The 27,853-nt window shown below is 43.2% G+C and overlaps 1 protein-coding gene across 1 annotated transcript; it reads right to left on the bottom strand.

The window, feature by feature from the left end:
- Window positions 1–27,796, bottom strand: AASDHPPT (aminoadipate-semialdehyde dehydrogenase-phosphopantetheinyl transferase). The gene is made up of 6 exons (XM_053385737.1): window positions 26,680–27,796; window positions 22,869–23,094; window positions 11,100–11,221; window positions 7,394–7,555; window positions 5,463–5,540; window positions 1–2,049 (listed from the first exon to the last, which is right to left on the bottom strand). The coding sequence occupies exons 1-6, from the start codon at window positions 26,860–26,862 to the stop codon at window positions 1,891–1,893; spliced, it is 930 nt and encodes a 309-aa protein (XP_053241712.1). The 5' UTR covers window positions 26,863–27,796; the 3' UTR covers window positions 1–1,890.
- Window positions 27,797–27,853: the final 57 nt, after the last annotated feature.

The raw sequence follows: 27,853 nt of genomic DNA, 5'->3' as shown, positions 1-27,853 counted from the left end.
TTGGATTAACTGAATTTATTCTGTTCCATTTTTCCATCATAAAAGAATATGGTATGTAAACTTGTTTATTTAGTATGTTATGTTACTTAGTTTGCATAAGGATTATGTTATATCATGTTTGTTTAATTTAGAGTATGCACGGTTGACAAAGCCCGGTTGGGAGAAACAAGGTATTATCCTGGAATCCTTGCTGTGCCATACCTTCAAGTTTTCCATCTGATTCAATATTTACATACAATGAACGTTAGAATCCTCAAAGCAGCAATATGTCGAACATCATAAGATAAGAATACCATATTGTGGTTATTGCCAATATGCCAGTTTAGGAACCGAATGGACTTTATCTCCTGACCATACATTGGACTTTAATTTTCTTGATATATTCTGTTTGCATGATGTGTTGATCTATGGAATTACACTTTGTGTGATATTCTATGTTGAATTGTGTTTGAAATAGAAGTTACATAGTCAAAAACTGGCTGTTACGTTGTGTGTGTCGTTACCAGGATTGTATTTACGTAACCTAAGGTTTAGTAGTGTTCCACATAAAACCCTGCTGTTAGTTTTGGATCATCCACCCATTACTTAAGTGGTCGTTCCCTTGCCCTTTTAAAATTTGTAGGGTCTCCACACTTTGTTGTTGTTCAGTCGTTTAGTCATGTCTGACTCTTCGTGACCCCATGGACCAGAGCACGCCAGGCACTCCTGTCTTCCACTGCCTCCGACAGTTTGGTCAAACTCATGCTGGTAGCTTCGAGAACACTATCCAACCATCTCGTCCTCTGTCGTCCCCTTCTCCTTGTGCCCTCCATCTTTCCCAACAACAGGGTCTTTTCCAGGGAGTCTTCTCTTCTCATGAGGTGGCCAAAGTATTGGAGCCTCAGCTTCAGGATCTGTCCTTCCAGTGAGCACTCAGGGCTGATTTCCTTCAGAATGGATAGGTTTGATCTTCTTGCAGTCCATGGGACTCTCAAGAGTCTCCTCCAGCACCCTAATTCAAAAGCATCAATTCTTCGGCGATCAGCCTTCTTGATGGTCCAGCTCTCACTTCCTTACATCATTACTGGGAAAACCATAGCTTTAACGATTCGGACCTTTGTCCTAGTACCGCTTTATTCCATTGACCAAGGCATCTCTTGCCAAATACTCTACATATACACATTTTAACTTTGCAGACTTACTCACTGCAAGTACTTTAGGAATCAGAAATGGCAAATGGCTTATCAGGAAAATAAACAATAAAGACCTGGTTCATGTTTTACTGGACAAGGGTGCCCTCCCCTTTGGTGGGATGGTGGCCATGTGCCCTTGTCCTTACCATGACTACACAGGGGCTTCTTAGGTACTGCTGAATGGATAATTGTTCTGTTTGTATGATTTGTGTCTTGAAATGGTGGTGTAGTGGAGCTACTGCATTAATCAGGTTATTGCATAAAGAGCCACACACGTGAAGTCTTCCTGATAAACATTACACAAGGTACTTGAGGAAAGACAGAAATGCACCAACTCTTCCACTATAGGAAAATACTACATTTAAATCAGGATTGATGTAATATTTTTAAAGTCGGACAACATCATTCCTTTCTTTCCCTCGCTCGATTATATTTGCAGAAATGAAATACAAAGATTCAGCAGCTGATAATAATATGAACTCAGCCAGAGAGCAGAAAACCCAACAGTTTTCCGTCTTCTGAATCTAGTCTTCTTGGAAAAGGTCAATGAAAAATGTAATCATTTGATACAGAACAGCCAAAAAACTAGAACACAAAAGGCAATTTTAGCATTCCCACCACCCAGACCACCAAACATACAAATTAACTGCTGGAAAGGAGAACAGCGTGCGGCCTTTGTGAGTGCTTTCAGCTTTTCTCCTTGCAAACGCAGCCTCTCTTATCTTGGATTGGAACCCTGGCGTGTTGGCGATTCCTGCTTAGCACAAAAGCTATCCCAGCAGGCAGGGTCTTCAGGTGCAAGAGGCACAGCAGAGGCAACTAAATCATCAAAAGTCAGTGTGGTAAATGTAGTCTGGGTCGCAGCAGAAGAAAGCACCTGAGAAGAAGAAGGGAGGGGAATTCAATTCACAGAAATGCAGATCAGTATTTCCATGATTGAAGAACAAGATTGTAATTATTTTCCCCTGTTTGTAACATTAATAAAACAACACACACCTATTTTACAGACGGGAGAGGCAGAGAAAGATAGATCTAATTCTAATTTTGAAAGGCAACCCAGTATGTTCACATTTGAGCACGACCCCAAGGTTCTGGAATCTGAAGGACCAGGGTGAAGGGGATCAGACTTTCCCCATTTTGGTCCATTATCATTTCGTCAGTCTGCTTTGCCTCACATTCTTCCCTGCTTGAAACTGCCACGTGCAGTTTTCTGTATTTTTCGGTACACAACTGTCGATCACTCCATCTTATATGCTGAAATATGGGAAGCTCCATCAATATTGGCATTCCGCCAGCTCTTGAAGACACACCAGTTTAGACAAGCATTTACCATGCCTGTTATAATGGATTTAGTTTTATATATTTTAATTATGGATTTTTTAATGTAGTCTTATTTTTCTAACTGGGTTTATTCTTGTTAGTTTGCTATTGGCTGTTATTCAATTGTGAACCGCCTTGGTATTTCTTCTTCAGATGTAAGGCAGTATATTAATTATTTAAATAATAATAGTATAATAATAATAATAATAATAATAATAATAATAATGTATGCACCAATGCGTATGCATGCTGATTCAGTGAGAGAGAAGAAAAAGGAATCCATGCTGTTGTGTGATCACATCAAGAAATGCCCAAAATAACTGAGAACATTCAGTTGTGTGAGGGAGAAAGCATATGGAAACATTTGTGATTCATGGCTCCCTTTAATAGATTTTGTGAAAAGCAGATATTTATACATTAATTGCTTCAGTTGATTTGATTTGAAATAATTGTTGATTGATTCTGCTTTTGCTACCCGCCCCCCCCCCCCCCCCGGTTCTTTAACCGCTTTAATATTTTCACATTGGCCAACATCCAATGATGCCCACTTGCTTGTGCAACAGAAATTTGTTTTACATAACAGGACTTCTGGTTTCTCTCCTCCTTGTTCCAGTCCCGCAAGCACCCCCAAAATCTGCTTTGGGTGGTTCCCCAGCCCTCTGGAGCATATTTTGGAGGCACACGGAGGTAGAAGAGGAAAGAAGCACCCCATTACATAAGCAGACGCCCACTCGGGCCACGTTGGATCTCACCTTTTCTAGGTTTCTAACCAAATTCTTCTGAAACTTAGTATAATATTTTTATGGTAAAGGGAAAGGTAAAGGGACCCCTGACCATTAGGTCCAGTCGCAGATAACTCTGGGGTTGCAGCGCTCATCTCGCTTTACTGGCCGAGGGAGCCGATGTACAGCTTCCGGGTCATGTGGCCAGCATGACTAAGCCACTTCTGGAGAACCAGAGCAGCGCACGGAACCGCTGTTTACCTTCCCGCCAGAGTGGTACCTATTTATCTACTTGCACTTTGACGTGTTTTCAAACTGCTGGGTTGGCAGGAGCAGGGACCGAGCAATGGGAGCTCACCCCGTCGCAGGGATTCGAACCGCCGACCTTCTGATCGCAAGTCCTAGGCTCTGTGGTTTAACCCACAGTGCCACCCGCGTGCCATGCGTAATAGTCCCATTATGGTATATTCATCAAAGTTTGCATTTATCCCAAACTGCACCATAGCCTTTCTAGCAACTTTGCATTTAATTGCTAGCTTTTTTTAAAACCACGAAAGTCAGCTGTGGGGTATCGATGTTTAAGTCTCCCTTTTCTGCTGTTGTTTTTTATGCGTTCGCTATTACCAGTGCAATGCAAACACCCTTCACATCAGGCTGGGGCGAGTAGGGTTGTTTGGGAGGAAGTGTCCCACTGCACAGCCCTGCTGGGTTCTGCCATCTCCTGCTAGACAACTGTAGAGTGACACCAGCATCACTTCACCGCAAGATCTGGCGAGCCTCGGGGAGAACAGGATGCTGGGCTAGAAGGGCCATGTCATGAATGAGCCAGCGCCCAGTGAAGGTTTGCAGCCAGCTCTCAGGGAAGGTTTGCAGACAATTGAAGAAAGCAGCCAGGAACAGAGAGGGTTGACTGCCAGGCAGGATGAGCATCGGCTAGTGCCAACTCCAAAGTGCCAAAGGTCCATATAGTTCAAGCTATGGTTTTCCCAGTAGTGATGTATGGAAGTGAGAGCTGGACCATAAAGAAGGCTGATTGCCGAAGAATTGAAGCTTTTGAATTATGGTGCTGGAGGAGACTCTTGAGAGTCCCATGGACTACAAGAAGATCATACCTATCCATTCTGAAGGAAATCAGCCCTGAGTGCTCACTGGCAGGACAGATCCTGAAGCTGAGGCTCCAAAACTTTGACCACCTCATGAGAAGAGAAGACTCCCTGGAAAAGACCCTGATGTTGGGAAAGATGGAGGGCACAAGGAGAAGGGGACGACAGAGGACAAGATGGTTGGACAGTGTTCTCGAAGCTACCAGTATGAGTTTGGCCAAACTGCGGGAGGCAGTGGAAGACAGGAGTGCCTGGCGTGCTCTGGTCCATGGGGTCACGAAGAGTCGGACACGACTAAACGACTAAACAACAACAACAGTGCCAACTTCCCCACTCCTTGGAATGCCGGTTGATAAGGGAATGGCTGAGAGCGGCTGGAAGCCAGCCAACACTCTTGGGAGGGGCAAACTGGCGTGAACAGAGAAGGAAGCAGTTTATCAGAACGGGAACAGATTGGAGCTGATCTAATCCCTCCTAAGAGTCGGCTAAGGGGAGGGCTGTTAGACCGGAAACAAAGCAAGAGGCGCAAAGTGAGAAAGTTCAATGTCGTCTGTAACCGGAAGGGATCTTCAGAAGGGTCATCTTGATTGATGATGGCGGAGGCTGTGTTAAGCTCTCCGGAGTTATCTGTTGTTTTGACAATAAATCATCCTTATTAATTAACTACGCTTACTGTGTGATCAAGCCGGGGACTGGACTCCTGACAGGTCATTGGCCTGGTCCATCAGGATCTCATATTATTGTGAAGCTCCTCCTTCCACCCACCAAAATGAAGGTGGGGGGAAATGTTGCCAGCAAGTTCTTTACTAGCAGCAGCCAGCAGAGAGCCCCACCATGGAGTTTTCTGGTGGCAGAGCTGAGCAGGTCCAGGAACTGTTGGACTGAGCAGCAGATTGGGCTAGATGATCTCCAGTATCATATCCCAAGTATTCAATTTTATTCTAGGATCTGAATACAGGAGGACGGTATTTTCTACTCTAGGTTTTTATTAACAGCTGCTTGGAATTGTATTCCAGCCAAGGGTGCTATTGTGTATTTAAAAATTCAACAGCTATTTAGCATAGAGCCATCTCAAGGCAGAAGACACAATATCACAAAACTACTAACAATTCTGCTTGATATTGAAAATTACCCGAACATCTTACCGCGGCAGGCTTCTCTCCAAACTCTCCTTGTTTCCCCAGAGCAACTGCAACATGGTGACAATCATCTAGCCGTGTTTCCTAGAAGGCAAAAGGGGAAAAAGTGTACTGAATAACTACCAACACTAATAGCAAGCAAACGTAGGAGAGTAAAAGTTTAGATAGTACAGACTGGAAAAATTGCCTACATTTTTCCATTGTTGCTACATGTTTCTGGAAGGTCGGTGAAGTGACAGCTTAGGTAAATTAACCTGTTGGCCTGTCAACCCTCTTATGTAACACTTCCTGTTCCATGTGTGAAATATTGCAAATATGGATCTGCTCTAGAGTGAGTAATATTAGGGAAGGGGTGCGGAACCTCCTGTCTAGGGGCAAAATCCACTCCACCAGGCCACAGAAATGAGGATTTTGGTAGCTGCAAATCTGTCAAGCGGTGGTGAAAAAAGTCACAGGTGTTAATGCATTGTCTTCTACACAACCACAGAAGAGTAGCCTACCCTTTGGTTACCCTTTAACCCTCTTCCACCCCATCATTTGGATTGTCTTTCTCCCTATTTTAAAGGAAACAGAAAACAAAGAAAACAGCAATGGAGCCATTAGTTGTCAGCGCATGACCTACTGGGGGGCCCTAACTCATCAGCTGAAGACCAGTGCTTTGACAATTTCTACTCTGTTCGCTGTGGGTGGTAAAAAAAGAAGTCTCTTCTTTACCTACTATACTTGATCCCATCCCCCCACCACCATTTCATACATTATCAAAGCAGAAACTTAGTTCCCTAAAGTGAAGTTAAGAGGTTATTTCTCAGTGACTTAATATTAACATCATTTCCCATTTCGAAAAGCAAACACAGGAGTCTAAATGTTAGTTACTGCCACTACTGGCATGAGGTCTTCCTAGACTGCAGACGTTAAAAGCTTTACGGGTGCTCCAACTGGGTGCATTATAAGGTTGTGCGGCATTGCGAGAGGACAAAGCAGGTTTTTTCCTTCTTCTCTGCAAACAACAGCAAATTTCTTTATGAGAGTTCAACAAAGCAACAGCACAATCGCTCCTGAAAGCCATGTACAAATTTGGCCGTTACAGGGAAAACGTGAATGTAGTTTTGATTGCTCCTCGAGACATAGCACAAATACTAAGGGGGTGGGTGGAGAGTGGTGGGTGGAGAGTGTGGCACCAAAAAATGCACAAAAAAAACCTCCCTGAGGGAGGAATTTCTGCCTTGAGTCCGCCTTCTGCCCTTAAAATCAACCAGGCACAACCAATGGTCTCCCCTGGGCCAATGGATTTTTAAGGGGACCCAGAAACACTGTCCACACAACCAACTATCAGGAGTTCAGCCTACACTCGAGTAGGACTCTGGCAGAGACACATGCCCGAGTGGCATGTTCCCTCCCTCCTGGTTGATCGTTTAGGAGCTTCATAAGCTTTCTTCAGCCCAAACATCACAGCAACCGATGCCAACTGACATTGGCACACTTAGGGATCTGCAGAGTCTGCGCAGTTCGCGTGACAGACCTCAGCAACTCAGAATTTTGGCTAATCTGCTTTATTTACATATAAACACACACGGAGCACTGCAACATGGCTCCCTCTCTCCCAAGCATCAGACAGCAAAGAACAAAGGACAACAGTCGCACTTCACAGAACACAGTAGCACAAACATCGTGTCCCCGTCACTTCCCACTCTGTGGAGTCAAAACATATACAGTCATGTGAAAGACAACAATCCCATGACTGCAATCACGGAGCAGAAATTCCAACACCGACTAGGCAAGCTCCTTTTCTTCTCCTACCCCTGCACCCTCACAAATCGGGATCCCAAGCAAGCAGGAGCTCACGAGTAGGCAATTTAAGCGTTACACCAACATCTTATGGTATTTCAAGACAGTATATAGTATAACTTTAGGGAGAAGTTTGTAGGTTGCAGCCTCACCTCAAAACTCCATTCCTTCTCTTCTTCGCCATCCAAGAGCATAACTGTCTCCTTATACGTTTTCCCCACTTCCAGTTGCAGTGGGGATACTTTAAACTCAATCCTCTGAAGGTCAAAACCTATCCCGACACCAATGGCTTTTATAAAGCTCTCTTTTAGTGCCTAAAAGTAAAAAATAAATATCAAAATGCAGATGGTCAACCCGTGTATGGTTAAGAGTAGTATCCCAATCACTATATGTAGAGTGGCTTTCTGAATCTCCACCTAATAGGAACCACAAGACTCTATATTGTGTCCCCCCCCCCACTTACATTTAAAATTCTTCCACGCCTATACACGATTAAACCAGGGCCAAATCCCAGGTCTTTTTCTTCTGCCTGGTATGTATAGAGAATTTCCATGGTTATATCTTGCGAGTACAATTGGCAGGAGTAAGCATGGGACAACACAGAAGCCGCCTTGCAGATACCCGAGTTACAAAAATGCCCACTGCATTAATAAGAACTGGCCACGAAACCTGAAGGTTTTAGCTGATCAGTCAATTAATTGATTATCTGTTTATTCTTCCTACAAGTAACTCAAAGTGGCTTATATATGGCTCTTAGGCAGTTTCCCACCCTAGCATCTTCCTTCTTTAGCTTTAGTGGAATTGTGCCATCAAGCCATTCTCTATGCTTAATGAATGATTTAACTGATCAACTGTTATTCTTATTGTCAGCGCTGCCCAAGGTCCCAGTTCACACAAGACCAACGCTGCTTCTTTCTCTAGTATAAAAGTCTTTATTGAAGTTCAGTTTCACTTCCACACGCGCAGCGTGCAACGCTACGTCTGTACCTTAGACCGTCGAAGCTCCATCTGAATCTCCTCCCCCTTGACACCAGTTTAAGATTCTAGCCTTACTCCACCTCTTCCTCTGTTCCTTCCTTCTCTGGGTCCGCCTGCTAGTCAGTCTCAGCCTTCCTAGACTCCTCTGACGCTGAGTCCCCTGACTCTTCCCACTCCCTCCTTCGGGCTTTTGGACCTGGCTCCCAATCCGGGTTTTCTGCTGTCCCGCGCTCCTCCACATTTGAACTTGGCGCGCGCGCGCAGCCTCCCACTTTCCTTCTGACCGTTACACTTGTGTCACTGCTCCCTCTTTCGGGGAGGCTAGCTGGACCTGGCCTTCCCTCCGTTTCCCCACTTCCCGATGGGGGCGTGGTTATCCCTGACTCATCTTCTTTCCCCGCTGGAGGAGAGGCTGGTCCTGACTCATGTGACTCTCCCCCCCCACTGTGCTCTGGTGGGGGAACTGGTCCTGATCCTCCGCTGCTCCCTTGGGAGTCCCCGCTGGTCCCTTGTTTCTGGAGCGTCCCCCCTGGGACCCCCCTTGCCCTTACCATAGGCGCCCCCTTCTGGGAATCTTCTGATTCGCTGGAGAAGCTCATGGAATCTCTCGGGTCACTGTCATATTCCCCTACGCTCCCCTCGGATTCCTCTCTTCCGCTCTCTATTTGCTCTCTCCCCTGTGCTTCTGCTCCTGAGCCTCTGACACTTATTTATTTATTAAATGCCCTTCACTATAAGGATGCAAGGGCAGGTGTTGCAACGTTAAAGCATAACATTAAGAACTGTTTAAAACAATTTGCAATCGTGAAAATAAAGTGGGTTCTAAAAATATTCACTTCTACTGTCAAAAGGAAGGGTAGAGGTGAGGATTCAGGAATAGCCAGAAGCTGTATAACGAAGGTGCCGATCACATCTCTGTAGGGAGGGAGTTCCACAGCTTAGGGGCCACCACAGAGAAGGCCGTCTCCTGGGCCACACCTCTGAGTGCGGAAAAGCTACCAAGAGTGTCACCTCTGCCGATATCAGCATTCAAAAGGGATTGTAGCGAAGGAGGTGATTGTTCACATATTTCGAGCCAGAAGAAGAAGAAGAAGAGGAGTTTGGATTTGATATCCCGCCTTTCACTCCCTTTAAGGAGTCTCAAAGTGGCTAACATTCTCCTTTCCCTTCCTCCCCCACAACAAACACAGTTATTTAGGACTTTAAACACCAATTTAAACCTCAAATTGAATCTGGAAATGAACTGGCAAGCAGTGTAGCTCAGGACCACAATACCTCTCCCCAGTGCTTTTTTTCTGGGGGGGGGGGTGCGCGAGGGTACGCATACCCCTAAACATTTTGTGACTCTAATGGGAGAATAAACTATTTTTTTTAAAAAAATAAAATTTTATGATGGACGGCGGTATATAAACCCAATAAATAAATAATAATAAGTAATAAACAGGGGTTATATGACATCGGAATGGAACCCCAGCAAGAAACCTCAATACGTGTGCCTTTTTGGGGACAAGAAATTCCAAGGTGACTTGGAACAGGGTTGGGGAATCCACCTGCCCATCAGTTGTTTGGCAGGGAGGAGATGAGAGGGGAAATGTTTCAATGTTGTACAAAGCAAATAATTGAAGAATTATTCCTGTCTACAGGAAGAAATGTTGGTTCTGTAATAACATTAAGAGAGATTGTATCCATTCATGGTGCGAGTGTGCAAGGGCGAAGCAATATTGGAGGACGGTGCTAATAGTTATAAATGAAAAAATTAAGGAGATAATAACTGAATATTTTCTATTATGTCTCCCAAATTATGTGAATCCCCCCCCGCCCCCCAGAATTGCAAATAAATCTAGACTCAAGATACTGTATAATTTAACCCTGACAAGGATTGTGAATGCTAAAATGTTGAAGAAAAATTTAAGCCAGGTTTGGAAATGAAGTAATTAGAAAAATAGGGGAAGAAATGTCAATTATTACATTAACAATCACATGAAAGTGGAGGGATACAGAGGAAAATGGGAAGACTGGAAATTAGCAGACCAATATATAAGAAAGGAGGAATAACGGAAGATGGAGGGAATTCATATTCTCTTATTTAATATTTAATGTAATAATGAGAATTTTAAAAGAGCAGATTAATGAATTATAAAATATTTAATATTTACTGACAGTTTAATAAGTGGGTATTTGTATGAATAATATTTGTGTCTTCATGTATGATATATATGTATTATGCCCATTATTCTGAAAAATATTGTATGAAACTAATGTAGTTGATGAAGAAATTTAATAAAGTTAATTAAAAATATTTTTAAAAAGAAATACATATGAAACACACATTTTATCACAAAATAGTATTTTAGCTTGGTGAACACATTTCTAAACGTATTTCATCCTAAAATACTACTTTCGATGCACTTTGCTACATTTTTTAAAGTTGAGATCTGTAATTTAAAATTAGGTGTGTGAAATCTGAAAGATAAATGTAATCCATAGATGTGTTGGAAGTAGTGAAAAATATGTCACCCCACTAATTAAATATATTTTAGGAGATGGTACATAAAGACTGATTGTTAATGATAGCAGCAAATACTGAAATGGTGTATGAAATATGATTATAGTGCATTATAGTATTTAAGATTTGTATTGTGCATTCTATGTTATATATTAACATTATGGCATTTTGTACATTTGATACATTTAAACACAACTGTTTTACAAAATGCAGGCCAAACAAAACCCTCCTCCGATTCTTCTTTGTAGGCTTTCAAAGCAAATATATAAACGACTCAATAAAAGTTCTTCAAAACAAAGCCACTCAAATATTTGAAGAGGGGCTGTGTTGACTGGATTATGGATAAACGGTTAAAAATAAAAATGGTCAGTTACCCAGTGCCTATGAAACATATCCAACTGAAGCCATTCGCTGTTCATGGACTTGATTGCTCTCCACTCTTCCTCTGTAAACTGCCGCTTCATAATTCGAAAGAACTCCGGAATTGAACCGCTCCCTGCAATTAGAAAGCAAAATGACTGGGGGGAAATAGATTGTTAGGGACTCTGGGGATTATTCAGAACCAGACCATTGGTTCCTTTAACTCAGTACAGTGGTACCTCAGGTTAAGAACTTAATTCGTTCTGGAGGTCCGTTCTTAACCTGAAACTGTTCTTAACCTGAGGTACCACTTTAGCTAATGGGGCCTCCCGCTACCGCTGCGCGATTTCTGTTCTCATCCTGAAGCAAAATTCTTAACCCAAGGTACTATTTCTGGGTTAGTGGAGTCTGTAACCTGAAGCGTCTGTAAAATGAGGTATCACTGTACTGTCTACACAGAGTGGCAGTAGCTCTCCTGAATTTTGGAAAGGGAGACTGTCCCAGCCCTGTCTAGAGATGGCGGGGATCTGGAACAAATTTATATGATATTTGAAAGACAACTGCAAGCAATTATCATCATTAGCAAGCTTATCTGAAAATTTGTAAGATGGAATTGCTACCTATACGGGCTGAGTAACATAATATTTTAGGTAATGATATAACAAGGATAGGAAATGTAAAGTGAAATGTAAAGACGTAAAGTTTAATTTTGTAAACCATCAGACAGGAGGGAATGAAGTCGTTAGGCTCAGTTGAGCCAAAGAGATAAAATAAGAGGGGTGATTATATGTAAAACCAATAAAAATCATATATATATATATATATATATATACACATATATACATATATACATACATATATATATATATATATATATATATATATATATATATATATATATAATGGAGATGTTGGAGACTGAACCTTCTGTGCTCAGTCCCTCTCTGGCAGCTCGTTGTGTTTCCACGGAGATCGAGGAGAAAAAGACAATTTAAGCCAACCGTGGCTGCCCTAATGCTGCTAGATTTCGAATCCCAACAGCCCCCCAGCCAGCAAAGCCAACCACCAAAGATGATAAGAGTTGTAATCAAGGAGTAGGCAACCTAAGGCCCAGGGGCCGGATACGGCCCAATCGCCTTCTCAATCCGGCCCCTGGACGGTCCAGGAATCAGCATGTTTTTACATGAGTAGAATGTGTCCTTTTATTTAAAATGCATCTCTAGGTTATTTGTGGGGCCTGCCTGGTTTTTTTTACATGAGTAGAATGTGTGCTTTCATTTGAAATGCATCTCTGGGTTATTTCTGGGGCATAGGAATTCGTTCATCCCCCCCCCCAAAATATAGTCCGAACCCCCACATGGTCTGAGGGACGGTGGACCGGCCCACAGCTGAAAAATGTTGCTGACCCCTGTTGCAATCTATTAACATCTGAAAGGTCACAGGTTTCCGACCCTTGCCTTAGGTGAGGAGTTGCAAATTCAGGCAAGGGCAACATCAAACATACTGAAGGAATAGGGCAATTCAGAGTATTACACATATGGTCAATGGCACGTTAATCTGGAGAGCCAAGGTCAGTGAGGGTGGAATTTTCAACTGAAGCCAGAACTCTTCCTGCTGGGTATTATGGATATACAGTTAGAAAAGGACTATGGAACTTTGTTACAATATATGATTACGGCTGTGAGACTTTTATATGCACAAAGATGGAAGGGCTCATTACTACCAACAAAGGAAGAATGGCTGTTAAAACGAATGAACTTAGAGGAGACGGCGAAATTGACACCTTTAATTACAGAAAAGTCATTGTTAACGTTTGTTAAAGAACGGGAACATCTCATGGATTTTTTGCATGAAAAAGAAAAAAGGAATAATGATATTTGGATTAGATGATTGAAGATGTTTGTTTGCAGAAAGTGGCTTTGTTGGGTGTTATATTGGATTGGACAAAGCGAATATTGTTTAGATATTCTGAATTTTATTTTCTGAAGTTTATTTTCCGAATTTTATTTTTCTATCTTTCTCTTCTAACCTCTTTTCTACTCTTTTTTCTTTTTCTTTATCTTTTTCTACTCCTTTGTCCCCCCCTTTTTTTACGGAATTTAGACCAAAGTCTTAGTTCAGATAAAAATGGGAAAAGAAATTTGATATTAACCTTTGTATTTTTCTCTAGAAAGCCTAATAAAACTTATTTTTTAAAAAAAGGGATTGTGAGAATGTTTTTTTTAAAAATTAATGAATTGCTGGTGCACCCTATCTAGATCAGTGAGGGGTTTTAACCCTTTGCCTGGTGTTGTGCTCTAATTCTGTGAATGGTGCTTTGAAATGTTTAGCTCTCAAACGTTGCACTATAATACAATGTACAAATTTTCAACTGACCCTCATTTATATTTCCAGCAGCATTTTTTAACCTTAAGTGCTGCATTCAAACACACTTGGATATGCCTGTTTCAAGTGGGACAGGAAGAGAGGCAGAAGGTCGTATTTTAAAGGAACAAATTGATATATAATGCTTTTTCATCCAAGTTGAGACACTTTTAACTGAGAGCTGCAAATCGGGGGGGGGGGGGACAGACAACAAAGGCAACTTCTTGGAAGAGCTGCAGTGAATGTATGAGCGGCGGCTTTTACAAAAAGCATTTAAGAAGCCTTGATCTCAACTAAAAAGCGCTTTCCGTACAAGGATAAATAAAAAGGCCAATAGCCATAAGGTCAAGTGATTTCCCACAAGATCACAGGATGACACATATTCAAAGGGGAATTTATTGCTGATGACATTGTCACCTTTCTTATCCCTAAAAGCCAAAAGATTTCAATAAGGTGTTTCTCTTTCACATAGAAGGCTAAGGGCATCAGCAGTCCTTTCACAACTTCAGAAAATAAAATAGCAGTTTGGAAGAGGGATGGCTGCTGATGATAACTCATCCTACTTCGACCAGCAAAAAACGTTTCACGTGTTCCAACTTTCAGTTTAAAGCTTGAGGGGGAAAGTCTTTTGATAAGCAGTTGTGGGACAAAATAAAGTCACAGGTGTGTACATACCACAGGGTACAAACCTCCTCTCAGACCACTTTCTGCTCTATTCAGTACAGTGCCAGATTTATGTATAAGCTAAACAAGCTATAGTTTAGGGCCCCACACTCTTGCCCCCCCAAACTCGATGTACATTTCCAAAATATAAGATTAAAAACAAATAAAATAAAACCTAGATACAGCAACAGTGTTTTATGTTGTATAGGCTCCTATTTGTTATGTGCAAATGGCTTCAGATACCTATTAGGTCCATAAATTACCATATAGCATACAGTGGTACCTCGGGTTAAGAACTTAATTTGTTTTGGAGGTCCATTCTTAACCTGAAACTGTTCTTAACCTGAGGTACCACTTTAGCTAATGGGGCCTCCCGCTGCTGCTGCGCCGCCGGAGCACAATTTCTGTTCTCATCCTGAAGCAAAGTTCTTAACCTGAAGCACTATTTCTGGGTTAGCGGAGTCTGTAACCTGAAGCGTATGTAACCTGAAGCGTACGTAACCCAAGGTACCACTGTATACTCATTATTAAGCAAGGCCTTGTAGATTTCTGGTTTTAGCTTAGCTGAGCATGCTGGGAAATTATTAGCAAGCTCATTATTTGGGAAAAAAGACATCTCTCTCTTTTAAAAAAAATAACAGCAATTACAATCCTACCAACTGCATTTAAAGAGATGGGAATTTAAAAAGCTAACTTCAGAAGCAACCTTTTCCTGTGGAAGGCCAAGTTCTTGCCATCTTGCCTTGTTAATGAATCTGATTAACTATATAATACCATGAAATTTTGTAAAAGATTAGAACTTGCAGTAGAAACATGTACCTCTCCAGATGCTGCCTGACTCCAACTCCCATCAACCCTAGTCAGCACGGCCAATGGTCAGGAATAGTGGGAGATGGAGTCCAGCAACATCTAGAAGACCACAGGTTCTCCAAAAGTTCTGCCATCATCAGTTTCAAAGTAAGGATATTGACAATTTTGGCAGATCTTTACATTACAAATGTGATAGATTTTCTTGGAAATGGGGTGAGAATATTGCAAATATTAATACTGGATGCATAAAAGCTGACTCCTTTTGGAAGCAAAATGATCTAGACCCATAATTATTATTCAAAGCTTTACTATCTAGAATGTCTTCAAAAACAAGTACAAAACAATCAATGATACAGCCGGATAATTCCATGCCTATCCAAGCATAGGTTCTTCTTAAATATATACATAATGTACCTAATTATGATCAGAGTAAAAATCAAATCTCTGTTTCTCCCATAGCTTGCATTAGCCTGCATCCAGTCTAAGTTTATGCAGCTCCTTGAGAAGCTTCATTATCACATTCTTTTGTTCTCTGTGGCGTCCAGAGAGTTACTAACAGGCAACTTCCTTCAAAATGGAGATTTGCAATTGAATACCTTAATCACATGATCTAAGGTTAAACACTTACGTGTAAACCAGCAGAGAACAGCAACGGTTAATGGTCAATCCAACTGAAGCTCAGAGAGAGCTGTCTTGTAGCTTAGTATATACTAAAATGGAATTTTCCAGTGTTAAACCCTTTCAGCAATAAACAATCATTCTCCTTTTCAGTGTGCACTTAAACAATTATACTTCACAGAGAACAAGACTAGATTTCTCTGTCATATTTATTTCCAGAGAAAGCAGTGTTTGAACAAAGGAAGATATCCCGAAAATGCGCTTCCTCAAAGTGAGGAATGTACATTAGGGGCTATTTCAGTATTTCTCAGAGTGGCCTGAGAGCCACCAGTGGGACTCAGCCCCACAGCCTGCCCCTCTGCCCTGCCCCCTAGTGCCAAAATTCTGAATTGCATTCTTTTATAGAGGCAACAGAGTGGGGGGGAGGGAGGGCAACTTCCCAGGAATAATAAATGCTTTATTTTAATTTCAAATAAAACTTATAAAAAGCTAACACATTTATCTTTGGAGTTTTTTTTTAAAGAAAATGAACATATTTATCTGTTATCCTGCAGGTTAGATACAGACTTCTGGGTCACGAAAACCTAGGCATGAGGTACCTATTTATAAAATGGGATGAAGTGACAGAAAAAAATTCTTTTCAGCAACTGTGCTGCTAAATATCTCATTAGCAACATAAACGTAATTAATGTTTTATCTGTTATGAATAGATTAAAAAAGCTGTTGTGCAGCTCATACTCCTTATGTTCATAATTGAAAGCAACAATTTCTTATCTCCCCTCAAACAGAAAAGCAACAAACGCTTTTTTTCTTATGTGGGGTGGGGAAATAAGTCAAATATTATCACCATCCAGGGCACTAAATAAAGGCTTTAGAGCTCTGAAATGGAGGAATCCTAGGCACATGTACCTGGGAGCAAGACCCAGTGAAACAGCAGAACTTAACTTTCAAGTATTCATGCCCGGGATTTGTCTGGGAAGAGAATAATTGGCTGCTAGAATCTTCATGTCTAATTTCCTTCTGAATGAATCGTATCTGAACTTCGCTCCCTCTCTAGAGTGTTCATTTCAGGGAGCAGACAATCCAGCTTTGCGTCAGCAGTTGTAAAATTAGTTTTAACTTATTTTTAATTGATTTCCCCTGGCAAGGGATAGATGATAACTGTTAACTGACGGGGTAGGATAAGCCCTGAGGACGGATGATAACATTAATGTGAATGACGGCTAAAAATGTTAGGGGGAAAGTGAAGAGTATTTTGAAGGCACCGAGAGAGGGGTGTGCGGTTTCTGGTTTGCTCTAGGCCCACATTTCAGAAATACATCTTTTTTTAAAAAACCCCAAAAAGGTATCTATGTCTCAAGCGCTTGGAAAAGGAAATACCATTCAGAGTATTCCAAGTATCAGTCCTTAGTGTGCAGCCATGAATTCTATAAATCACTGCAGAACCTGTCAGCACATTATTCTTACAGGTAGGGTGGTATCCATGAGCAGTTTTGAGAAGCAATAGGGCATGACACTGCTATTTCCCCCCTCCCTTTTGACATGTGTCCTGCAGTATTTCCAAGTGTATGACAGGCAGAAATTCATCAGGCATAGATTTTCACTACTGCATTCCCATCTTCCCAACAGCAGCCAAGGGGAAGCTTGAGCTTGAGTTTAACTCTTTCTCTACTCTACTCCCATTTATATTGCATGGCACCAGTGGAGGTCTCCCTTGAAATCTATACAGTAAAGCACTTTAAGCTCCACTGATGAACAAAAAACAACTAAGTTCAGCTGAATATTATTAGGATAACAAGCACTAGCCCGAAACTTTCCACCATGCCACACTTCACAGATAAAAATAGTATTCTGTATGCCCTGTCACTCACAGAAAATAATCTTAATTTCAATTATTCCCATAAATGAATGCTAAAAACCAACAACCTGGAAACATTCTCATGCTGTGACTGAAGAGTTCACCATACTTCAGTTAGACCTCTGATGGAATATGCTGGTGGGATCATGATGCAAAATAAAATAAAATAAAATAAAAAAGCAGCAGTAGCCATAGGAAGTAAAATGCTTTAATTGCACCAAAGCGGGACTTACGGAACAATCCTATCTGGCAAGATGGATGGGTTAGGATCCAGCTGGGGTTATACTGATGAAACTCCCTCATCCTTGGCTGGTATATCTCTCTCATCCTGGCTCAGCCAGGACTTAGCTAGCTGAGCTGAGCCCAGAAGATCTTCAATCTTCAGCCCAGTGTAAGCATTGAAAGGGGGGGTGAAGCGGGGGCGAGACCATGGCAGGGGGGACTTAGGCTGGATCCTAAGCCTGGTTCAGCTGAGTCACATGACCTGGCAACCTGGTATAAATTAAGCCGGCAAAAAGGGTGGTGTATCTCAAACACAATATTGAAGGCGTTCTTCCTCTCTGCCATGCTTAGGCTGGCTCATCCAGCTGTAGCCTCACTGCTGATCAGAATTTGGCTCTGGTTTATCTTTAAGGTAAAGGGGCCCCTGACCATTAGGTCCAGTCATGGCCGACTCTGGGGTTGTGGCGCTCATCTCGCTTTATTGGCCAAGGGAGCCGCGTACAGCTTCTGGGTCATGTGGCCAGCATGACTAAGCCGCTTCTGGCAAACACGGAAATGCCATTTACCTCCCTGCCGGAGTGGTACCTATTTATCTACTTGCACTTTGACATGCTTTTGAACTGCTAGGTGGGCAGGAGCTGGGATTGAGCAACAGGAGCTCAGCCCGCTGCGGGGATTTGAACCGCCGACCTTCTGATCAGAAAGTCCTAGGCTCTGTGGTTTTAACCCACAGTGCCACCCACATCCCTGTCTTTACTCTGGCTTAATTTACACTGGCTTGCATGATGCCAGCTTCCTGTGCTGCTTAGGCAAGGCTATTACAACAGTAGCGTGCTAGATAAGCAAGCAGTTTAGAGCTGAGTCGAAATTTCTTTCACTCTCTCCCCTAGGAAAATACTTTCTGCTTCCATTATCAGCTTTTTCACAGCAGAACCTTGAAAAGCCCATTAATCAAAAAGTGAACGGAAATGGCAGCATGCATATTATACAGATGCAGATAACTCTTCTCAGCATTTAAGCACCGGAAAGCCATTTACATTATTTTCTCCATGTTAGTTACTTTTAAGTTGCGTTGGTCTCAATGGAGGCAAGCGGCTCCAGTGCTCAACTCTCACCGCTATTTAGAGGACTCAAATAGTGCTTAACTTGGGACGTGCAGTTGCTTGTGCAACAGAAATCCACAGGGCCTCCAGCTCACCTAACCTTGCAGAGCAGATTTTGAGGTTACTAAAGGCAGCCCCTCTGACAGCACGTAACAGTAATCTGGCAGAGACTAGGACATTAATGATCAGAGCTGGCCTTGGTCATTCATCCCTTTAGACTGCAATCCAAAGTTTTGCAGAAGAGGAGATATAGTGTTGCATCTGCAGCTGGGACATTCAAGGTGACGCTGGAAGTTGATGGCAGCAGACCATTCAGGAAAAATCTCTGCACCATTTTAGCCTGCCTTTTAAAATGCAGTTAAAGCTTATCTTTCCTGGTGGTCTTCCATACCTGCTGATTTTTAAACATTATGAAGCAGCTCTTACTTTAGACCAGTGTTTCCCAAACTTGGGTCCCAGCTGTTTTGGTACTACAACTCCCATCATCCCTAGCTAGCAGGACCAGTGGTCAGGGATTATGGGAATTGTAGTTCAAAAACAACTGGAAACCCAAGTTTGGGAAATACTGCTTTAGACGGTTTCACCCAAAAAGTTTACTTTTAATGAATTTTTAGGTTCCTGATTCGATTTCTTATAGCTTTGCATAAGGCAAGGCACTAGATTATCACCAATCTCCACAGGAGCTTACCAGCACTCTGTAAATAAAAGCAGTTATTGAGTGTTGGCGAGGCATCGAGAACAGTATAGAATCACTGGAAAATTAGCATGTCTTATACTTCTCCACCCCCCACCAAAAAGAGATACAGTGGTACCTCGGGTTAAATACGCTTCAGGTTACAGACTCTGCTAACCCAGAAATAGTGCTTCAGGTTAAGAACTTTGCTTCAGGATGAGAACAGAAATCATGCAGCAGCAACGCAGCGGCAGCAGGAGGCTCCATTAGCTAAAGTGGTGCTTCAGATTAAGAACAGTTTCAGGTTAAGTACGGACTTCTGGAACAAATTAAGTACTTAACCTGAGGTACCACTGTAAAGACAAAACTAAGTACCGGTAATTAAGCAGCCTGGTCTGAAGAACAAATCTACACTGCAAAAATACCTGCTCTATACCAGTTAGATTATCATGGTTTGCCCCAAAGAATCCTGGGAGCTGTAGTGTAGCAAAGGTGCTGAGAATTTCCTGTTAGAGATGTCTAGTTGTTCCCTGACAGAGATACAGCTCTGAGAGAAGAGAAAATGGATTGGTTATTATAGCGTTATTTGGGTGCCAAAATGGTTTTCACATATCATGACGAGCATCCCCTTTTCAATGTGGCGGTTTAAATGTTGCAGATGGTTTCATCCGCAAGTGCTTAATGTTTTGGAATCTGAATATCGGAACAGATGGAAAGATTTTCCACAGATCAATAGTGCCACCCTGTGGCTGCTCTTAAGATAAAGAAAAATACAAATCCCTTGTAACTCTTAGTTTTTGGAACATAAAGCCTCTTTCCTTTCTGGAAGGAAAAACACACACACACACCGATCCACAGAATTGGGGGGGGGGGGAGTCAGTCCAGCCTTTCGTTTTCCAGAGAATCATATTGGTATAGTTTGGTTGTTTGTTTACATGAATTGCTTAGCCCAAAGCAGGGTAAATACAACTGTATTATAAGAACTTTAAGAACTTGGTGCTTGAGATTACTTTTCACTGCCATTTCTTTTTTCCCCCTCATCTGTCATGTATTTTTAGATTATAAGTCTGTTGCCAGGGACCATCTTAGTACTGATATTTGCCACACCCCAGCTTTTTCAGCTCAAAGGTGAGGTAGAAATACCGTAAATGGGCAAATAAATACTGTTAGGGACTAAACCCTAGAAATTATAAATGGCAGGATTTTGAATATTTTGAGTACTGAAGGGAAAATTGCAGTCAAGTGGAAAAACACAAGCTAAGCTTCTGTTCCAAGCCAGGGCCTCACCTAGGTTAGAGTTATTAATGTGACAAAAGTGTTGATGGCCCATCTGAGAGGAATACTGGGCCTAGGCAGAAAGAGGTTGCCATGGTGATGGGGTGTGTGTTTGAGGTGACAAGAAAAGAGAGTTTTTAGAGCAAGGTGTGCTGGGAAGAGGAAGGGGGAGAACAAAGACTGGGATCCATCTTGGGCAGGCTGGCTGCAGTCTGGCTGGGAGAGATGCCTTTGACTCCATGGCTGTGGGGGACCAGCCCCTCTTGAAATGACCATGCTGTAAGACAGGCATCCCCAAACTCAGCCCTCCAGCTGTTTTGGGACTACAACTTCCATCATCCCTAGCTAAAAGGACCAGTGGTCAGGGATGATGGGAACTGTAGTCCCAAAACAGCTGGAGGGCTGAGTTTGGGGATGTCTGCTGTAAGATCTGGACTCCCTCCACACAGACTAAAGGTGTGAATATGTGAATAAATCATATTTCTTTAAGCTACGACAATCTCCACCACGTCTTCAATTCTCCAAAGCAGCACAAACCTTGGGTGAGCGCCCGGAACCCACTGAGGGTGGCGCCCAACTTCTGTAACAATATGTACATGCATACATTCAATAAAAACATGTCAAACAAAATTAGAAACATGCCGCAGGTCTCATTGGCATCTCCTTGGGTAAGATTCCCTCCTGAAATCTTGGACAGCAACTGCCACACAATGTAGTGGGCAATGTTGAGCCAGATGAACTGATGGTCTAGCTTGCTATAAGGCAGCTTCCTTATACCAAGGCTAATGGATTGAGGTTGAATCCTGACAAGACAGAAGTACTGTTTTTGGGCGACAGGGGGCGGGCGGGTGTGGAGAACTCCCTGGTCCTTAATGGGGTAACTGTGCCCCTGAAGGACCAGGTGCACAGTCTGGGAGTAATTTTGGATTCATAGCTGCCCATGGAGGCGCAGGTCAATTCTGTATCCGAGACAACTGTCTACCAGCTCCACCTGGTATGCAGGTTGAGACCCTACCTGCCCGCGGACTGTCTCGCCAGAGTGGTGCATGCTCTGGTTATCTCCCGCTTGGACTACTGCAATGCGCTCTACGTGGGGCTACCTTTGAAGGTGACCCGGAAACTACAACTAATCCAGAATGTGGCAGCTAGACTGGTGACTGGGAGCAACCGCCGAGACCATATAACACCAGTCCTGAAAGACCTACATTGGCTCCCAGTACGTTTCCGAGCACAATTCAAAGTGTTGGTGTTGACCTTTAAAGCCCTAAACGGCCTCGGCCCAGTATACCTGAAGGAGCATCTCCACCCCCATCGTTCTGCCCGGCCGCTGAGGTCCAGCGCCGAGGGCCTTCTGGCGGTTCCCTCACTGCGAGAAGCAAAGCTACAGGGAACCAGGCAGAGGGCCTTCTCGGTAATGGCGCCCGCCCTGTGGAACGCCCTCCCATCAGATGTCAAAGAGATAAACAACTACCTGACATTCAGAAGACATCTGAAGGCAGCCCTGTTCAGGGAAGTTTTTAATGTGTGACATCTTAGTGTATTTTTGGTCTTTGTGGAAGCCGCCCAGAGTAGCTGGGGAAACCCAGCCAGATGGGCAGGGTACAAATAATAAATTATTATTATTATTCCTGCATTTCTAAAATTGGAACAATTCAGCCAATGGCAGTCAGAGACTGTGAACGAAGGAAAGCTCAGCCAATCACTGGCACTTCAAAAATCCCTCTACAGCGTGTGTTGCAATAAATGAGCAAAGTGGCTTCTCTTTCGTGTCCTAGGACACTGTAGATTATTAATTAATTTTTTTTAAGAGTGACTATAGTACACTTAGGGACGCGGGTGGCGCTGTGGGTAAAACCTCAGTGCCTAGGACTTGCCGATCAAAAGGTTGGCAGTTCGAATCCCTGCGGTGGGGTGCGCTCCTGTCGCTCGGTCCCAGCGCCTGCCCACCTAGCAGTTCAAAAGCACCCCCGGGTGCAAGTAGATAAATAGGGACCGCTTACTGGCGGGAAGGTAAATGGCGTTCCGTGTGCTGCACTGGCTCGCCAGATGCAGCTTGTCACGCTGGCCACGTGACCCGGAAGTGTCTGCGGACAGCGCTGGCCCCCGGCCTCTTAAGTGAGATGGGCGCACAACCCTAGAGTCTGTCAAGACTGGCCCGTACGGGCAGGGGTACCTTTACCTTTTATAGTACACTTACCTGGCATGCTCGTCTTCGTAACGTCAATGCCAGCTTGACAGTCAGGCTCGGCGGCAAGAACAGCATAATTCCCTTGATGGGAGACATTAAAGCTGAAGCTGGAATGGGCACTGCTTAAGTCATTTGCAAGGACAGGTTTGCCTTTTGAAGTCCTTTGTAACTTTATTTCATTCCAAGGAATCTTCAGCTTCTCTGCAATTAATTTTCTTATCAGCAGACGGCCAGCCTATGAGGCAAAATGAACAAATAATGTACAGCAAGTAACTGTTCTATGTAAAAGGGGGGGGGGGATATATTAAGATACCATTTGCCTTCAAAAATGTTTTGACAGTTCATTATAGAGCACAGCTATTCTTTTAAAAACAGAATTAAAACACACCTTTGATAATCCTCATAGAACTCTAGCCCAATAGTTGCCATTAATTTGATTCTGAATTGATTTTAGAATGAATTGATTTTAGAATGTATTTCAATTAATTGATTGTGATTTTATGTAAACTGTGTTACTGTTGTTAGCTGCTCTGAGCCCGGCTTTGGCTGGGGAGGGTGGGATATAAATAAAATATTATTATTATTATTATTATTACAAGTTGGGCCAAATATTACAGCTACTTTATAATATAATAATAGAAGATAGAATAGAACAGAACAGAATAATAATGCACACACACATATACATTTGAGGGGTCTTAATACACACACACACACAGTGGTACCTTGGGTTACATACGCTTAAGGTTACAGACTCCGCTAACCCAGAAATATTACCTCGGGTTAAAAACTTTGCTTCAGGATAAGAACAGAAACCCCGGAGGTCCGTTCTTAACCTGAAACTGTTCTTAACCTGAAGCACCACTTTAGCTAATGTGGCCTCCTGCTGCTGCTGTGCCGCCGCTGCACGATTTCTGTTCTTATCCTGAAGCAAAGTTCTTATTTCTGGGTTAGCGGAGGCTGTAACCTGAAGTGTATGTAACCTGAAGCGTCTGTAACCCGAGGTACCACTGTGTGTGTGTGTGTGTGTGTATTCCACTCTTCCTGCAAGAAAGACGGAAACAGGGGCTGTCCTACTTTATACTCACAGCAACCCTGAGAGGTAGGCTTGTCTTAAACCCATGTCTCTCTCATCCGTCCTATACCCTCCAACCCAGCCCCTATATGCTTCGGACTGCAACTCCCACAGCCATGCTGAGAGGGAATGATGGAAATATCAGGAGGGAACCAGGTTGGGGAAGCTGCTCTAATTAATACACTGAAATAGAACGGTCACAATGATGGAACTTACTGTCTATACACATGAACAGGAGAAACCAATGGCTGGTCCTAAGTTTGTCAGGAAACGGTTCGCTTTTATTACATTTTCGAATGATGCATTTAATGAGGAACTCATAGGCATTGCTCTCTATGATTTAGCAGTGGGTTTGCACTCCACACACCCCTCCCAGGGCTATTTTTATGATTTAAAAAAAGTATTAGAAAGATTGCACTCATATATTATCCGTTGGGCACCAGCACCACCTATAGCACAGGAGATAATATAAGCAGCAAACAGAAATCCCATTTTCACATCTGCCTACAGAGCTGATTAGAATGGATCATACCACACAGTTCTGCAGTGACTCAAGCCGATTTACATTTCATTTATTTTAAAACGTCGGCTGGAACTAGACGTTACAGAGCAAGCATGGATGCCACCGAAGAGCCTGGCATCTACGTCTCCTCCTCCTCCTTTCAACTCTTTTATTCCGTTACATGATAAAGTTATAAAACGACCAGGAGACATTACCATTGTAGCGGCAGTTCTGGGAGGAGAGGAGCTAAATGACAGCTGGTCCCAGCCAAGCTGAGGCTCCCCTGGAGCCATCATTATAAATCTCTAGGCAAAAACTTACCCTTATAACCAGGCCTTTGGCCTTTAATTAATTAATTAATAATAATAATAATTTTTATTTATACCCCGCCCTCCCCAGCCAAGGCCGGGCTCAGGGCAGCTAACAAACAGTAATAAAAATGAGCTGAATGAATACAACTTAAAAACAAGATTAAAATGCAACAATAAAATATTGAAACAATAAAATATTAAAATGCAGCCTCATCACAGGAGGAGAAAGGAAAAAGGAAAAAGAAAAAAGAATTGGTGTGGCCTTTTAGAAGTGGGTGGGGTGTTTTTAATGTATTTCTATTTCCTCTTGATTTTAATATACTTTTGTGGGAGGGTTTGTCCGTCTGTTTGGTCGGTGGGTTGTAAGTCGCTTTGTGCTGCCCCAGGCAGGATAAATCAACCATCAAATTTAATTTAAAAAATAAAAATGATGATGGAAAGAGATGGTTAGTCTCTTCTGCATCCTTTTGATATAGCCAAGTGGGAGTTGGCCACTGGGACAGGGCTAGAGAAACTTAAGTTTAAGGGCTGAATGTGGCCCTCCAGGGATCTATCTGGCCCTCAGAATGCTCTCCAGGCCACACCCCTTACCCCAGGCCAAAGCCCTCACTGGGCTTGCTTCCTTGAGTATTTTTGCCAGGCTGGAATGCGTCCTTGAACTCTGATATTCGCTCCTGCTTGTCTGGATGGAGGATACAGAGAGGAGTGTTCCAGTTTTTGTAGAAACTAGCAAATTGGATAGCTCAGTCAGTAGAGCATGAGACTCCATCTCAGGGTTGTGGGTTCCAGCCCCACGTGGGGCAAAAGATTCCTGCGTTGCAAGGGCTTGGACGAGATGGTCCCTTCCAACTATGATTCCATGATCTCTTATATGTGCGAAGGCAAAATTAAGCATTCTTTGCTCTGCCAGCATCTGCTTCTGGCCTTGACCACCTCCGATTTCGGCCCCCAGAAAGCTGCTTATAAGCGAATGTGGCCCTTGGAGCTGAAAACAGTTCCCAACCCCTGCTCTAGAGAGTGGCAATAGACAAGAGAGGACTCACCACCCTGTCATTTTCATTTTGCAAGTATTCAAGATCAAAAGCAGGCTAAAAGAACCCTCCATTTAAGGAAACTCAATGAAGGCCCAAACACCCAATACTCTGGAGCCAACGCTATGCTGATGGGGCGGTTTGGCACTGAGATCCAGTGCTGAGGGCCTTCTGGCGGTTCCCTCATTGCAAGAAATGAGGTTACAGGGAACAAGACAGAGGGCCTTCTCAGTAATGGAACCTGCCCTGTGGAATGCCCTCCCTTCAGATGTGAAGGAAATAAGCAGCTATCTTATATTTAAAAGACATCTGAAGGCAGCCCTGTTCAGGGAAGTTTTTAATATTTAATGCTGTATTGTTTTTAACACTCGATTGGAAGCCGCCCAGAGTGGCTGGGGAAACTCAGCCAGATGGGCGGGGTATAAATAATATATTATTATTATTATTATTATTATTATTATTATTATTATTATTATAGCAGTTATCAGCATAGGAGACTGGGTAGACTCTATTGGTTCAATGAATCTCTCACTTGCAAAAGTCTCTGTCTAGAAGCACTAGGAAAAGGTAAAGGGACCCCTGACCATTAGGTCCAGTCGTGGCCGACTCTGGGGTTGCGGCGCTCATCTTGCTTTATTGGCTGAGGGAGCCGGCGTACAGCTTCCGGGTCATGTGGCCAGCATGACTAAGCCCCTTCTGGCGAACCAGAGCAGCGCATGGAAACACCGTTTACCTTCCCGCTGGAGCGGTACCTATTTATCTACTTGCACTTTGAGGTGCTTTTGAACTGCTAGGTTGGCAGGACTAGAAGCACTACCTTTATGCTAAAATAACAACTAAGAGATGAGAGATATTCATCTCAGCAAAGTATATCTTAAAATAAGAGCATAAATATATATACCACTGCAGCCTTGGCATCGCGGCGGAAGACAAATTGTTCAATGCGCTCTCTCTCTTCAGGCTGTATGACGCACATTGACAGCAGCCAGTCCTCACGGCAGGGGACCCAGGTGCCATAGGAAAAGGCCCAACGTACTCTCTCCATAGCAAGACGCTTCAAGGAAGCCACAGCACACCGGAACATATGTTTTAAAACGTCAGCACGTGGTGGAGAGTGGAGAGAAATAGGAGGCTGACAGAACTCTTGGGCCAGTGAGTTCTGGGTTCAAATCCCTACTCAAGTTAGGCTGTTGCGTGAATGGCCATCTTTCAGTCTCTCGCAGGGTCGTTGTGAATGCAACATGGATTAAGCCCCTCTCCATGTGAGGTCATTGAAGGAAGGGAGCAGGATCAGAATCATATAAATAGAATGATGCGCAGTCTTTTCTCCAGCGTAAACAAACGCCTCCTCTGCCCAGACTGCAATTCTGTAAGCCCCTTTCAATTTGGTGGGGCTTACTTCCAATCAGGTGTGTTTAGGATTAGCAACTACTGAGGAAAGGGAATAAAGGATTTAAATGCAAATGCATCCCCAAAGTCTTCTCTCAAGGACTGGATTTCAAGTGGACCCCTTGCAGTTTTCAAAACCTGCTCCTCTTGGCATTACTTAGAGAGATTGCAGCAGACAATGGGCCAAAATGTACACGAATAGACAAACTGTTTCCCTTCTTTTGCTAGCAATCTAGGCAGGTTATTTTTTTTTTAAGGAGAGGTCAGAACGCGTTGCTCTCCTGGGGAGAAATAGCGCTGCTGCTGCTTCCGGGAGGGAACGGGGCTGGCTGGACTCGAACATCCGAAGTGCTGGGCACTGAGCGTAGAGATGCTCTAGCCTATGGCTGCAATTCTTAACCCCACTTACCTGGGAGTAAGCCTCGCCGAATTCAACGGGGCTTACTTCAGAGTATAGGCGTGGTTTAGGATTGCACCCAAAACTTTTTAAGCCAGGAGACTCCAAGGCTGCAGGAAGCCCCGCTGGACTCAACGGGACTTGCTTCCGAGTAATCAGGCGAAGCAGTCCGCGCTGCAGAATTGCAGCAGCAAAACTTGAGGGGAAATAAAGTGCAAGCTCCGCAGCGCGCGTGGCTCACTCTCCCCTCTGCTCGCTCCCTTTGATGAAGGTTCGAAAAAGAGGAGGG

Source organism: Podarcis raffonei, chromosome 4 (genome assembly GCF_027172205.1).
Source record: "Podarcis raffonei isolate rPodRaf1 chromosome 4, rPodRaf1.pri, whole genome shotgun sequence".
NCBI classification, from domain to species: Eukaryota; Metazoa; Chordata; class Lepidosauria; order Squamata; family Lacertidae; genus Podarcis; species Podarcis raffonei.
This window is presented reverse-complemented; position numbering and strand designations above follow the sequence as displayed.